Source organism: Cherax quadricarinatus, chromosome 67, assembly GCF_038502225.1.
Source record: "Cherax quadricarinatus isolate ZL_2023a chromosome 67, ASM3850222v1, whole genome shotgun sequence".
In the NCBI taxonomy this organism is placed as follows: Eukaryota; Metazoa; Arthropoda; class Malacostraca; order Decapoda; family Parastacidae; genus Cherax; species Cherax quadricarinatus.
In genome coordinates this window covers 1,127,422-1,142,421 of record NC_091358.1, presented here as the reverse complement: position 1 = coordinate 1,142,421, position 15,000 = coordinate 1,127,422, and the positions used below count along the sequence as shown (strand labels likewise).

At 45.3% G+C, this 15,000-nt stretch overlaps 1 protein-coding gene across 5 annotated transcripts in view; it reads right to left on the bottom strand.

Annotated features, from left to right (window-relative positions):
- Positions 1–15,000, bottom strand: part of Eip75B (Ecdysone-induced protein 75B) — a 369,370-nt gene that overhangs the window by 19,791 nt on the left and 334,579 nt on the right. For all 5 annotated transcript variants that reach the window (XM_070099329.1, XM_070099330.1, XM_070099333.1 and 2 more), the window contains exon 3: positions 3,545–3,689. In XM_070099329.1, the coding sequence (XP_069955430.1) occupies positions 3,545–3,689 (145 nt within the window). The remainder of the gene's footprint in view (positions 1–3,544; positions 3,690–15,000) is intronic.

Here is a 15,000-nt window from a genome sequence, read left to right as displayed (position 1 = left end):
ACGGAGAAGGGAAAGAGAGAAAGAGAGAGAGAGAGAGAGAGAGAGAGTTGGCCATGCTATTGCAAGAGTATGTGGAGCATATATCCATTACTCTCCGCCTGCTCTCCCTCACCCATGTCCTCCCTTACCTGCTCTTCTCCCTCACTCCTGCCTCTTCTCCCTTCCTCACCCCTGTCAGAGCAAGGGACTTGCTTGCTTGCCTCCCTTACACACCAAACAAGTGCTAGTCAGGTCACGATATAGCACTTTAAATACTAACCCTGCTAACTCCCTGCAACCAAGTGCTAATTTTTCATAAAACGCCTACTCGATATGTTGTAGAATGGTAGGTGTCCCAGAAACTGTAGTAGGTGTCCCAGGAGCTGTAGAAGGTATCCCAGGAACTGTAGTAGGTATCCCAGGAACAGTAGTAGGTATTCCAGGAACTGTAGTAGGTGTCCCAGGAGCAGTAGTAGGTATCCCAGGAACTGTAGTAGGTATCCCAGGAACTGTAGTAGGTATCCCAGGAACTGCAGTAGGTATCCCAGGAACAGTAGTAGGTATCCCAGGAACTGTAGTAGGTATTCCAGGAACTGCAGTAGGTATCCCAGGAACAATAGTAGGTATCCCAGGAACTGTAGTAGGTATCCCAAGAACAGTAGAAGGTATCCCCAAAACTGTAATAGGTATCATAGGAACTGTAGTAGATATCCTAGGAACAGTAGTAAATATCCCAGAAACTGTAGTAGGTATCCCAGGGACTGTAGTAGTTAACCCAGGGACTGTAGTAGGTATCCCAGGAACTGTAGTAGTTATCCCAGGAACTGAAATAGGTATACCAAGAACTGTAGTAGGTATCCCAAGAACTGAAATAGGTATCCCAATAACTGTAATAGGTTTCCCAGGAACAGCAGTAGGTATGCCAGGAACAGTAGAAAGTATCCCAGGATCAGTAGAAAGTATCCCAGGATCAGTAGAAAGTATCCCAGGATCAGTAGAAAGTATCCCAGGATCAGTAGAAAGTATCCCAGGATCAGTAGACACTTGCAAGAATTCACCTCATTACCTTACAGAGATGTAAGTATTTCCACTACAGATAGATCTGAATGAGGTGCTTTCGGCAGCAGTGACAAAAAGAGAGGTTCTGCAGAACTTGCTTTTACCAGTACGACGTTTCGGTCTGTACCGATCTTTAGCAGCACAGCTCGAAACGTTGTCTCAGTATTTATGTATTTCTTCCAATAAAGATATTCCTTGTCACAAGTGCGTGTTGTTGTTGTTGTTGACTCTAAGGGCTACGACGGCTTGTTTAATGTGAACCTCATTGTCTGTTATCTGCTTATGATTTTTATGGGATCATCGTCCCCGCGACCCGGTCTTCGACCAGGATGCTTGACGGTCTGTTGCAACAGTTCCTCAGTTGAATAATGAGACATTTCCCCTGGAGAGCAGCGGCAGCATGAACTTTTGTCCATAAGCATAAAGAGTAGTGTATCCTTGAAGAGTGAGAGGCCGGTCATTCACCCCGCGGCGTGCTCCTGCTCCTGCTCATCCCCCCAGCACCGTTATTTAGGTCAGTCCTGACACACGTCGACTCTGGCAAGAATGGGAGAGCTTTTACACACACACACACACACACACACACACACACACACATACACACACACACACACACACACACACACACACACACACACACACACACATACACATACACTGTTGTATGTGTGTGTGTGTGTGTGTGTGTGTTTAGAAGCGACAAGCAGCCCAGTGTTATTGTTATGTGGACCGGTCACATTTTCAGAAAATGCACACCAACGTCATTCCCAGTGCCCTACTCCACCTACTATCACCCCTCACACGCTACCTTTCCTTCCTTTCTCTTTTACGGAAGGGGTTAGGGGTCACGTCAGGTCAAAGGGTCAAAGGAAATTCCGAGAAGCTCGCCACGGTATCTCGATTGCCTGAGTTCTAGTTAACATAAATATCTTTGATGATCTTCATGTTTTTATTACCCACTGAGGGTTAATAACCCAGGATAACCCAATAAAGCCAGTCTGGATTTTCACTGTGGTCCTCAGGTCCTTATCCAGGATGCTACCTGCAACAGCTGCTAGGTGAAGACGAGTAAATGTAAGGAGACTTAACACCTAGTTACATATTTACAGGTAAGTGAACATGGAGAACAGGTGTAATGAGACTTGCACACATGTTTACTGCTACGTGAGTACACGGTAATTAGAGTACACTTCTGAGTCTGGTAGTGTGGTGGTGTGTGTGAAGCAGGAACAACTACCAAGGGCATGAACTCTCGGGTCAGACAAGTACAGGGCAGCGGGTAGTGTAGCCCCAGGCCAGGGCACGTCTTCTGCTCTCCTACCCTTCCTGCCATTAGAGATTTCCCAGTCAACACGTTGCTTGCTCCCAGTTAAACGATGTTTCATGCTAGTATATAACACCATCTTGCATGTTCCACGAGACTGACCAAACTGGTGCTGTGACCTTAAGTCCTGTGACCTTCTGCGACCTCCCGTGACCTCTCTACTCGCCAGAGGGCATCCCATGACCTCACGACCTCAACTCCAGTAAACAGATTATCACTTCCTAGATCTGAGAGTCTGGCGACTATTCCTGCTTGTCTCTTGTACATTACATACCACACTGGTTCATCCACATTACATACCACACTGGTTCATCCACATTACATACCACACTGGTTCATCCACATTACATACCGCACTAGTCACCATCACAATGACATTCAGGTAATCACAGGAATATGCCAAGTGTATCGATTCTGTATATGTGTACATGTGTGTGTTTACTCACCTAGTTGAGGTTGCAGGGGTCGAGTCCTAGCTGTGTGTGTGTGTGTGTGTGTGTGTGTGTGTGAGTGTGTGTGTGTGTGTGTGTGTGTGTGTGTGTGTGTGTGTGTGTGTGTGTGTGTGTGTGTGTGTCAATCTAGCACAATAACCTAGGCACTTACCCTGCCACAATACACTAAGGTAAACGCCAATACACACAGTCAAGGCCTCGATCTGTTCCTTGCCCTAGATGCCCCCCTACCCTCAACACCTCCTGCCATACCCCCATCTCTTCCTCTACCCCTCCAACATCTGCAGCCTCCACCTCACCCCCCTTCCAATATTTGCAGCTTCCATCCTCCCCCACACCAAGTTCTTTACCCCGCAATCTACCCCTCCCCCACCCCTCAAATACACCCCCACCACACACTGGAGTACGGAACAGTTACCTGGAGTAACAAAGGACAATGCTCCAAAAAACTAAACAAGCAAGTAGCACAGGCTCCAGGTGCCGGGAGACCTGGTCTGGGACCCGGCCACGGGGGCGCTGACCCCCTGGGAAAGACACGACACAAAACACCGATAATATAACAAAATAACATTGACAGTATTAGGATACCTTATTGAGGACACACATTTCGCCAGGAATGCCTTCTTTCCTCTTGAAGGACTGTAGCCATTCTTGGCGAAACGTCTCTTCAACGTATCTTCAGTGTTTCACCCCTCCCTTCCCCTTTTTCCAGGCCGAGGTAAGCACTCACCATCTCTGGACATGCCGACAGCGATACATTTCTTAAGCCTGCAGTACTGGCATCGATTGCGGTTGATGCGCAGAATTGAGCACTGCTGATTCTTGGTACAAGGTCGGTACTGGATCTTCTGCTGGATGCTACGCCTGAAGAACCCCTGCAAAGAACAAACAAGAACACTCTTAAAGAACTTATTCTCAAGAACACTGAGTGCATCACCCGACAAGAACTGCGCCAACACTGAGATCATTGAACCTCTCCCAAAAGACACTGGGAATTAAGAAGGCAATATATTTAACACTGGAAAAAAGAATTTAACATCCCTTAAAAGTCAGTATTACTGTGATAACATCCCTTAAGAGTCAGTATTACTGTGATAACATCCCTTGAAAGTCAGTATTACAGTGATAACATCCCTTAAGAGTCAGTATTACAGTGATAGCATCCCTTACGAGTCAGTATTACTGTGATAACATCCTTTAAGTCAGTATTACAGTGATAACATCCCTTAAGAGTCAGTATTACAGTGATAGCATCCCTTACGAGTCAGTATTACAGTGATAACATCCCTTAAGAGTCAGTATTACAGTGATAACATCCCTTAAGAGTCAGTATTACAGTGATAGCATCCCTTACAAGTCAGTATTACTGATAACATCCCTTAAGAGTCAGTATTACTGTGATAACATCCCTTAAGAGTCAGTATTACAGTGATAACATCCCTTACGAGTCAATATTACTGTAATAACATCCCTTAAGAGTCAGTATTACTGTGATAACATCCTTTAAGTCAGTATTACTGTGATAATCAATTCTTTTTTAGAATATCTCGATCCTATGAGATTTCGAAAGCTAAGTCTTCCATCTTCAGTACTGAAACATGTAAAACAACAATTAATATGTATGTTTAATTGTAAAACGGAGATTCTAAGCTTGTGTAAACTATGCTTAATGTACTAATTAGTGTCTATTTAGTGTATTGTTTTATTCGTTGTTAGTCTAGTTAGATTATTTATAACATATCAAAAATTCTTTATACTTACATTAAATCGTTTTTGACCTGTTCTCCACATTGTCATTCTTTTAAAACACTGATAATGGCGATAGTATCTTCCGAAACGTTTGTGTTAATAAAAATGGTCTATTTCCCGACTTTACACATCGTCATGCATGTTACACGAACGTATGTTCCTACACTTCCTTTCAATGAACAAAGAGCAACACGAACTGTACTTGCAGACGTTCTTCCCGGTAGGCCTGCTAGGTATGGGCCAGTAGGCCTTAAGTTGTGCTTCTCGGTTCCTGTGTTCGTAGGTTCCTTGCTTAGAGATTGCTTCTGGGTTCTCCTTTGAGAACGACTTGTTTTTATGTATCTATACGTACACTGTTTTAGAGTTCGTTCCTTCTTGTTCCTGGAGCTGAGTGTCTTGGAGCAGTGATGTTTCCCGGCCAGTGACACGAGGTAACAGTGAGCCTGGCTGGTATCATCCTCCAAATATAAGGCAATCTTCCTGCTGGAAATACCACTGGAGCAACTGCCTCTAGTGGGAGGAGTGACCCTGAACTTGAGAGTAAGCGCAGTCTTCTTGGTAGTGGAGAGTTTTCCCTGAATACTGATGACGCACAGCTTGCTAGGGTGAGCGAGGGATTGGGAAACAACACTAGGAAGTCGTAAGTAGTCGCCGAGGTGGTATATGTGAGGTGTACGAGATATACCTAGATGCTAGGTATATCTCGTTCGTGAGAGGCTTAACCTTTACTCTGAGGTGCGTGTGTGGTGATGGGGAGGGCGTGTGTGTGTGGGGGGGGGGGGGATCAACGCTTTATTTTTCTCAGTGTGTAACGTCACCGATCAGCCCCCCTACCCCCCACAACCAGTACCTCCACGTCCCCCCCCCTCGTGTGTGCGTCACCTAACCCCAACTCACCCCAACCCCTGCGTCAGGCCCCCACCCACGCCTCACCCCCGCCACGGAGGGTGGAGATACTGACGGTGTGTACCGTAAAAACTCACCAAGGGGAATCTTCACTATACGCGTGGCTGCCCTCATGAACTCCAACACACACACACACACACACACACACACACACACACACACACACACACACACACACACACGAAGTGATTGTCTCTCCACTACCATGTTAATGTAGAGGCACTAAATTCCTAGGCTTGGAAGGTAACCATATTAAACGCAAGTTAAGTGAAGGTACCTCTTAATTCTATAGATCAACAATCCTTCACCTCACTTGAACGAACAATACATAAAAAAGGCAAATTAAATCAAGAGACAGTGTGATTCTCACAGCAACACAGAGATGCTGAGGCTGGCGCTGAACAGTGATTAGCAGGACTTGGGTGACGAGTAACATCACCTCCCCGAAGAACTGTCTGCCATAAACTGCGGGTATTTCCTGCGGGTGAGGGCATCACTCCCACCGCGCCTTAGAGCGCCGTGTGTCAGCCAGAGGTATGTCAGCCAGAGGTGTGTCAGCCAGAGGTGTGTCAGCCAGAGGTGTGTCAGCTAGAGGTGTGTCAGCCAGAGGTGTGTCAGCCAGAGGTGTGGTCTGATTGGTTACAAAACTTCGGCAGCACCAGTTGCTGCTACCCGTAGCGCTCCCGTCATAGTACCTATGATATTACTGATCAGCAGCAGCATCCATGCTGCCTCAGGCACGGTGCCACCGATGTTGCCCCAGGAATAGTGCCACCGGCGCTGCTACAGACACAGGGCCACTGGTGCTGCCCCAGGCACTGGGCCACTAGTATCAACACAGGACACAGTCAGGAGACCGTCAAGAGACCGTCAGGAAACTGTCAGGAGACTGAGAGGAGACTGTCCTGACCAACAAATGAAGAACTTCACCCACCAGCAAGAAGAATGATCCTTGGCGTTATGCAAACCCTTCAGATCTCTTTTCCAGCGGTTAATGTCCGCCTTACAAAGTTTTCCCTCTCCTCGTCACCCTTCCCTTCGAGGAAACACAGCCAGCTTCTATTCCTATTATGTGACTATCATATAAAATAAGGTAACAGCACCTTGTTGTGGTATCCAGTTTTGCCAAACTTAACCCACCCTGCTATATTTTCATTACCCAACTGCGTTCCCGGTACTGTATTTCATGGGGTACTCATCCGTGGGGGTTATTCAGTACAGGTAGTAGAGACTCGGGTCTCTGTCCATTAACCACGGCCCCGTCTGTGTCGGCGATTCTAAGTTGGTTCGGTACCTTATAGAAGGTAAGGTTGGTCCGATAGGTTATTTTGAATGCATAGATAGAACTAGATTTAGATTTGTTCTTCATCGCCTATGCGACTCTTATATGAATGTAGTGACTTTAGAGGAATAGGAGCTTGTGTTAGGAGTGTCGACACCTGGTGGCTAACACCTGGTGGCTGACACCTGGTGGCTGACACCCAGACTGGGCTACAGTGTGTCACTAGTGTTTCCCGGGTCGATACCCTCGTCTTCCTACTCATTAAGTCCTAGCAGCACACACACACACACACACACATCCCCCCCCCCACACACACACACAGTTTTCAGAGCAAATGTGACAGAACTCATAAAGGAACATTAGACAGCACTAACTGCATGTTAAGGTTCCTCTTACACTAACATGGGCGAGTCATACATCACATCTTCCATAAACAAAGGGAAGAATCTAATACGAAATCATTTTGATCTTGGCATAAACTAGAGAGATAAGGTGAATGATAAACCCTTCTGTCTGTCACTAAAGATAACAGCCTTAGAGTTATTTAAGCCACGAGGGTTATGAATCCAGGATAACCCACCATAGTCGAAAAAATTATGTATTTTCCTTGGCTCCACTGGCTCATTGATGCTAAAATCTGTGCATATAGTTCATAAAGTAGCAAGAACTGTCTTAATAGAACTGGCACTTCTCAAAGAAGGTTGCCATTATGCTTGTAAAGAGCTTTTGATCCAAGGAATCAGAACTCGTTCCTTCCTTGGAATAAGCCTGATTCCCTCCCATAAAACAATAGCATTCTAAAAGGACCAATCACCTGAGGGCCAACACCAACAGTCTATTAGAGCAAACAGTCAACAGGGAGGTCTGGTCATTGACCGGAGGCACGGGACTAGGAAAACCTCTCGCAACAAGTCACACACAAATCACAGGTTAAAGCCAGTATGTATGACCTTCAATTGGGTCAGTCAGGTCAGTTTTAGCAATATAGGAAAATCTTTTATACAGATGTGGAAAAAATTCTAACTGGAGTTCATGACTTGAATAATATTTCACAATAAGTAGTGTATCATCTGCCGGAAGTCTTGTAATAGAGGTGTCCGTTTTGGTCAGTAACTAGGCATTAAAAACCCCGTTAAGTGTGTAGGAAATGTCTGAAGGTAATTCCCAGGGTGATTAACCTGTAGTTCAGATACACCAAGACCGGATGAAGCGAAGCTTCGAGCACCAGGACTTCATGTGAAGGTAAGCCTGGAACACTCGTCCCAAACTGAAATCAAGCTTGGAACACTTATTCCCATCTGAAACCAAGCCTGGAACACTTGTCCCTATCCGAAATCAAGCTTGGAACACTTATTCCCATCTAAAACCAAGCCTGGAACACTTGTCCCTATCCTAAATCAAGCTTGGAACACTTATTCCCATCTAAAACCAAGCCTGGAACACTTGTCCCTATCCGAAATCAAGCTTGGAATACTTATTTCCATCTGAAACCATTCATGGAACACTTGTCTCTATTTGAAACCAAGCCTTGAACACATGCCTATACTAAACTAAGCCTGAACACTTGTCCCATTATACAGGAATACTCATGGTTTACCATCCATTAGAATACTTCCACAGTGACAGAACCAATCTACCAGCCGAAATATAGAGCCTACCTTTCCAAGATTGCAACCTACCAACTGTAAGGTGAAACCTACCAGCTGAAGGCCGGAACCTACCCTCCGTAGAGTGCAGCCTACGCACCATGCACCTTCGCAAACTGAAAGTGAGACTGAAATAAGGCGTTGAGCCGCGGCACGTTGAGCCGTAACATGTTCAGAGCCGTGTCCTTGAAGGACACGTATTGGAACATACATTGGAGGTACTGGATACAACGAGGGCCACACACCAGTACATCCTGCCTGTAAATACTATTGTGAGCTCAATTCCACGAAGATTTACCTTGCAGGTGCTGCTACCCCCCTTCCCCCCTACCCACACCCCCTTCTATCTCTCTCCTGCCCTGCCCAACCCCCCACACCCCCTTCCAACTCTCTTTCTCCCTCCTGCCCTGTCCCACCCCACCCCTCTCCCTCTCTGGCAGTGCCCCCTCCCTCCCCTGTATCTGCTAACCTTCCCCGAGCGTTGGCACCCTGGCGAGGTGACCCAGATATTGGTCACTCACCCTCTCCCTCTCTCTCTCTCTCTCTCTCTCTCTCTCTCTCTCTCTCTCTCTCTCTCTCTCTCTCTCTCTCTCTCTCTCTCTCTCTCTCTCTACCTGAATACCTAACCAGCTAAAATAATTTGTATTGACAAAAATATCTAAATACGTGCACAAGGAGATGCATTAATAATATTCACGGTAATAATAATAATAATAATAATAATAATAATAATAATAATAATAAATAAATAAATAAATAAAGAAATAAATAAAACTGTTTGACGTCAATATTACGAGAGGGAAAGTGTGATCAGGTGTGTAAGTCTAGAAACAAGTGTTAGTGAAGCAGTCCTCACACACACACACACACACACACACACACACACACACACACACACACACACACACACACACACACACACGTGAGAGGCCTTGCACGTGTCAATACTCCCTCTGAAGGTTACTCTCTCTCTCTCCTTCATAATCCTGCTAAAAAAAGGCGTTAACAATACCAAGAAACGAACATAGGATTATTCAGCACGATACACAGCTTCAAGTGTGTATTGTGCCAACCTTCGGTGTACCCAATTGTCCAACACTGCTAATGCATTCTTGAGTTCTGACACCCACATTGGTAACATTGTAGCCTCTAGCTCCTCTAAGCTCTAGCATCCCCAGGAACTAATGTTGGATACCCACACATACAGCTTGGTTGATCAGAAAATCAACAGAGGCTTAATACATTGGCACTGATGTTACTTGATGGCACTGGAGTGTAATCTGATTCTGGTACTGTTATAGTGTCTATGTTATAGTGTCTATTTTATCTATGGCACCTTGGCTTTGGGAAAGTCATTACATCTCAGCTATTTATTGTACCTTTCACTCTACGTGAATCATCTCCCTCCCCCCCTACCCCACACCTAGCAACATAACTTTCACCCTAGCTACAGTATCACCTTCACCCTAGCTACAGTATCACCTTCACCCTAGCTACAGTATCACCTCCCTCAAGCTACAGTATCACCTCCCTCAAGCTACAGTATCACCTCCCTCAAGCTACAGTATCACCTCCCTCAAGCTACAGTATCACCTCCCTCAAGCTACAGTATCACCTCCCTCAAGCTACAGTATCACCTCCCTCAAGCTACAGTATCACCTCCCTCAAGCTACAGTATCACCACCCTAGCTACAGTATCACCACCCTAGCTACAGTATCACCTTCACCCTAGCTACAGTATCACCTTCACCCTAGCTACAGTCACCTTCACTCCTTTGTAACACAAACTGAGTTCATTTCCCCCCATGTCAGCGACCCCGCGCTGCTGTCCATGAAGTGGGAAAGGGTGGGGGTGATGGGGTCGCTGAAGGAGGGAGGGGATGAAGGGAAGGGGGAGGGATGAATGGAGGGAGGGCAGGGCTAGGTTCCCGCTCCACATAGCAAGGATACACAAAAAAACATTGACCTACTTGCATGATAAATACTGAAAAGATTTGCTGGTAAGTTGTACCGTGATGCATGACATTGTGAGAGATGTCAGACTTGTGTCTCACATGAGAGATGTCCCACATGTGTCTCACATGATATGTCCCACATGAGATATGTCTTACACGTGTCTCACGTGATATGTCCCATATGAGATATGTCTTGCACGTGTCTCACATGATATGTCCCACATGAGATATGTCTCATATCAGAGATTTCTCACATCAGTGAAATGCCAATCTCCTTCTTCATTATTTTCTAAGATTATTCACAAATAACCAACACTTTCGAAACTACACGCGACGTTTCGGTCCATCCTGGACCATTACCAAGTAAAAAATGAACGAAACTGAGTAGAAATCATGGGTGTCGTGGGTGCGGGAGTGAATTCTTGGGTAGCTTTGGGTAGTGATGATTTTGATAAGAACCTACCTTGTATGGGCCAGTAGGCCTTCTGCAGTGTTCCTCCAATCTTATGTTCTTAAATCCTGCCTTCTCTTCTTCCTATATTCCACTTATTTCCGAGTTTACACTGGTTGAAAATGGACTGAAATATAGCCTGGTATTATTATAATCATGGGGAGCGCTAAACCCGTAGGATTATATAGCGCTTGTAGGGTTGGAAGGATGGAAGGTATTCAGACTCAGTTCAGGGAACCGAAGCACAGATCCAATTCCCTAGATCAAGATCCCCTCACTAGCATCAAGTCTGTGGCTTCCTCTCTAAATGTGAGTTACCTGGAGGTTATTCCGGGGATCAACGCCCCCGCGGCCCGGTCCATGACCAGACCTCACGATGGATCAGGGCCTGATCAACTAGGCTGTTACTGCTGGCCGCACGCAGTCCAACGTACGAGCCACAGCCCGGCTGATCCGGCACTGACTTTAGGTATCTGTCCAGCTCTCTCTTGAAGGCAGCCATCCATAGATAACACTTGTCTGTTGTTCCTCAACTGAGAAAGTCGACTGGACGACCCACCACTACTGACTTTCACTACACTCGTCTCCTTGTAGGTGCCATTTGTACACTAATAAATAACCTTAAGTGTATGGGGTCCAAGACTATTTAACAGCTTCCCCTCATAAGGGGGAATACCAAGAGACCTATAGGTAGAGGGGAAATGAGGAAATGCAAGGGGCGAGCAGGGGTAGGGGGCGTGAAGCAGGGGTAGGGGGCGTGAAGCAGGGGTAGGGGGCGTGAAGCAGGGGTAGGGGACGTGAAGCAGGGGTAGGGGGCGTGAAGCAGGGGTAGGGGGCGTGAAGCAGGGGTAGGGGGCGTGAAGCAGGGGTAGGGGGCGTGAAGCAGGGGAGACATAACTTAGGGTTTCCATATTCATTGTGGCAGTAATGTAGATCGTGGGTACACATTTCTAAGAGTACCAGCTACGTAAGTTGGTTATTTCTAACCCAGCTGAGTGCCAGCTCCAATATTTGCTGGCCTAGATGTTTGTGACTGATGGCAGACAGTCAGGAGTCATGCGTGTGACTGATGGCAGACAGGTGCCATGTGTAACTGATGGCAGACACGTTCCATCTGTGTGACTGTTGGCAGACAGTCAAGTGCCAAGCAAGTCTGATGGCAGACAGTCAGCTGCCATGTGTGTGGTGGCAGACAACTGCCATGGTCAGCACTACGCTAAGGTTACTACAGTTCATTCACCTTGGGGCAGGCATGCCACACTTCCCGCAGAGACTCACACGCTCAGCTGATAGCCAACCAGAGATGCCAACCACACACGAATTCAAGAAAATCATTGACCACAAAACACCTTCACCGGCGCTTAATTTTAAAATGTAGACAGCAATTGGTAATTAACTGTGTTCATTACAAATAACTATACAATAATCTTGTTAAAAAATACATTGTCTTTGTTGTCATGAAAATATGCGTTTTCTATGATAAACATCAATAGTAACTTATTCCAAATTACAAATAAGTAATCATGATAGATTTCCACATTTTTGGAAATATTTTGCATAAGCTATAAAAAAAAAAAAAGATAAGCGGCATGCTACACATAAAATAACAATAATTACAACATGACGCCGTTTTTTCTTCATTTTACAAGAGTTCTCCCTGAATGTGACGTCGGGCAACGTCCCCATTTTCTGTGGTCCGTTTTCCTTCTCAAGGGGTCACTGACCCAGCGCTCACGTGAGTCCTAACAAAGCGCTTGATGGCCAATGATTGGGATTACACACTGAATCTAGTTCATTACTCGCCGAATCTAGTTCACCTGTACATGACCCGGGCTCTGAGGGGCTTTTAGGACTCTGTGAAGCGGTAAACAAAGCTGGTGTTCTGCTTATCATGGGCCGTGGCTCGGTGACAAAGCGAACGTTGTGATCCTGAATGGGGCGAGAAATGTGGGAAACTCTTGTAGTATTTGATGTCTCTGTTGGTTTAGCAGTAAATATGTACCTGGGTGTTAGCAGACTATTGTGGGGTTTTGATGCCTCTCTTCGTCAAACAGTAAATATGTACCTGGGTGTTAGCAGACTGTTGTGGGCGTTTGATGTCTCTAACAGAAAATTTGTACCCAATTGAAATAAGACAATTTGTCTGACTTTTTTCTTAGGTTATCCTAGGTAATTTACACGTTGCTATGTATGATAATCGTACTTACGTGTACCTGTTCCTAAATAAACTAACTAACAGACTCTAGTGGGTGTCTGACGCCTAGGTGCAGCAGTAAATATGCACCTGAGTGTTAGCAGACTGTTGTGGGAGGTATCCTGGGTAAAGCACCAAGAACTGTTTATAGTCGTATCCAACAGTAAACTTTTTAGTTAAATATTAACGAACCATAATGCAAATAAGTCATTTTGACCTTTTTTTTTGGTTATCCCAGGAATTTTACACATGTTATTGTGTAAGACAATTATTATCATCTAAAAATTATTTAATTCAGCCTAAACAAACTTACTACCTGGAATCCCAAGAATGGTTATGATTATAATTTAAATTTGTAAAGGGGTGGAGGGGTAAGCCGGTGGAAGGCCTCGGTCAGATGACCAAAAGCTCCAGCGGCAGGTCATCATCTGACTAAGACCCGCGTCAGGAAACACTTGTCCTATTTCCTGACGAACCTTACCTAACCTACTATCTGAAATAAGCTACACTGCTTCACATTTTTTGATTATTATTGGATTATTAACCCTCGTTAATAATCCCACTAAGATCTACTTACAGACATGCAAATTTTCAAAAAACCCAACACAGAGGAGCTAAAAATGTACAAATGAAGAGTGGATAGAGTGGAGAAAGTGACAAAGCTACCGGTCTTCCACCCACCTATCACCACCCACCACCCACTCTCCTTCACACGTTCACTTCCAAACTCACTCACACTTTGGATTACTTTCATTAGCACTACAACCATTCACTTTTATCCGTAGTCGTGAGGTTCAGAAACCTATCCTACAAATGCTCGCCTACTTTATCCCCCTCACAAACGCTCTAATTCTAACCAGATTTGAAATTCTCCAAGGAAAGAGAGAATCACCATTGCCTTCCCTATGCACAGTCATTTAAAACAAATGGACTAAACCATAGCCAAAATCAGCACGTTAATCAAGCACTCTACACATTAAACCTGAGGTTGGTGAAGAGCTTTCAACTCAGGGAGGTGAATTTACCATCCTCCTTTTTCCTGAGTCAACCTCTTCCCCCGATGACGTCTCATCCCCCACAGGCCCTCTATAACCCCTGCGAGCCCAATGCTTCTAGTGAAATGAGACTGGCAGAAATAATTTTAGTTGAACATATGGAAGAACCACCAGTGACCTGCAACAACAGTCGAATCGAACAAGAGTGACTGCATAAAAAAAACTGTAGCTTATAATCTTACAGCAAATTGCAGACTGGGAATGATAAGAGGCAGGACTAGTTACATCGACACCATGCCCAGCCCTTCTAGGGTAGGGTAGGTGGCTGAGCCCGAGCTTGCAGCTCACAAGCCTGTCATTCCAATTAGCCCCCTTGGGGCGGGGATGGCTGACCAGAGAGGCCTAGCTTGTGGCTAGGCCTGGAGACAGTTGGTCCCAAAGATGAGGAGGTACTTGTGCCTCCTCCCATGGGGGACTTAGGTCTCAGACACTCCCTAAAGAGGGAACCAAGGCCGGGCCACCACTTGGAAAAGGCCCGGGCCGGGAGAATACCGGCGAATCTTTAATAATAATAAAAATAATAAGGACTAGTTATATTGACGACGATTCGCTCTCTTCAGGATTTTGTTTTCAAGTCCCGGTAGAGCTAATGAGTTGATACAGTTCTCCTCAGAGTGAAACATGACGGTAAAACTCTACACATGTAAATTATGAATTGATAAAACTACGCAGAGTAAAACATGACTTGACAAAGTTCCATAGAGAGCGAAATAAAACTTGACGAAGCTCTAAAAGCTTGTAAAAGTAATATGGATAACAGCTCTTATCTTGTGAAATAAACTGAGACAAGAAAAAAATACTCTTAGTTTGTGCGATGCATGGTGGAAAATCCCATTTTTAATCTTAGAGAAGCATTAATGTTATGGGAGATCAGGAGTGGTGGTTTATGCGTAAGGAAACAAAACAGTGCCTCCGGACACGGGTCTTAATCAGATAATGACCAAGAGT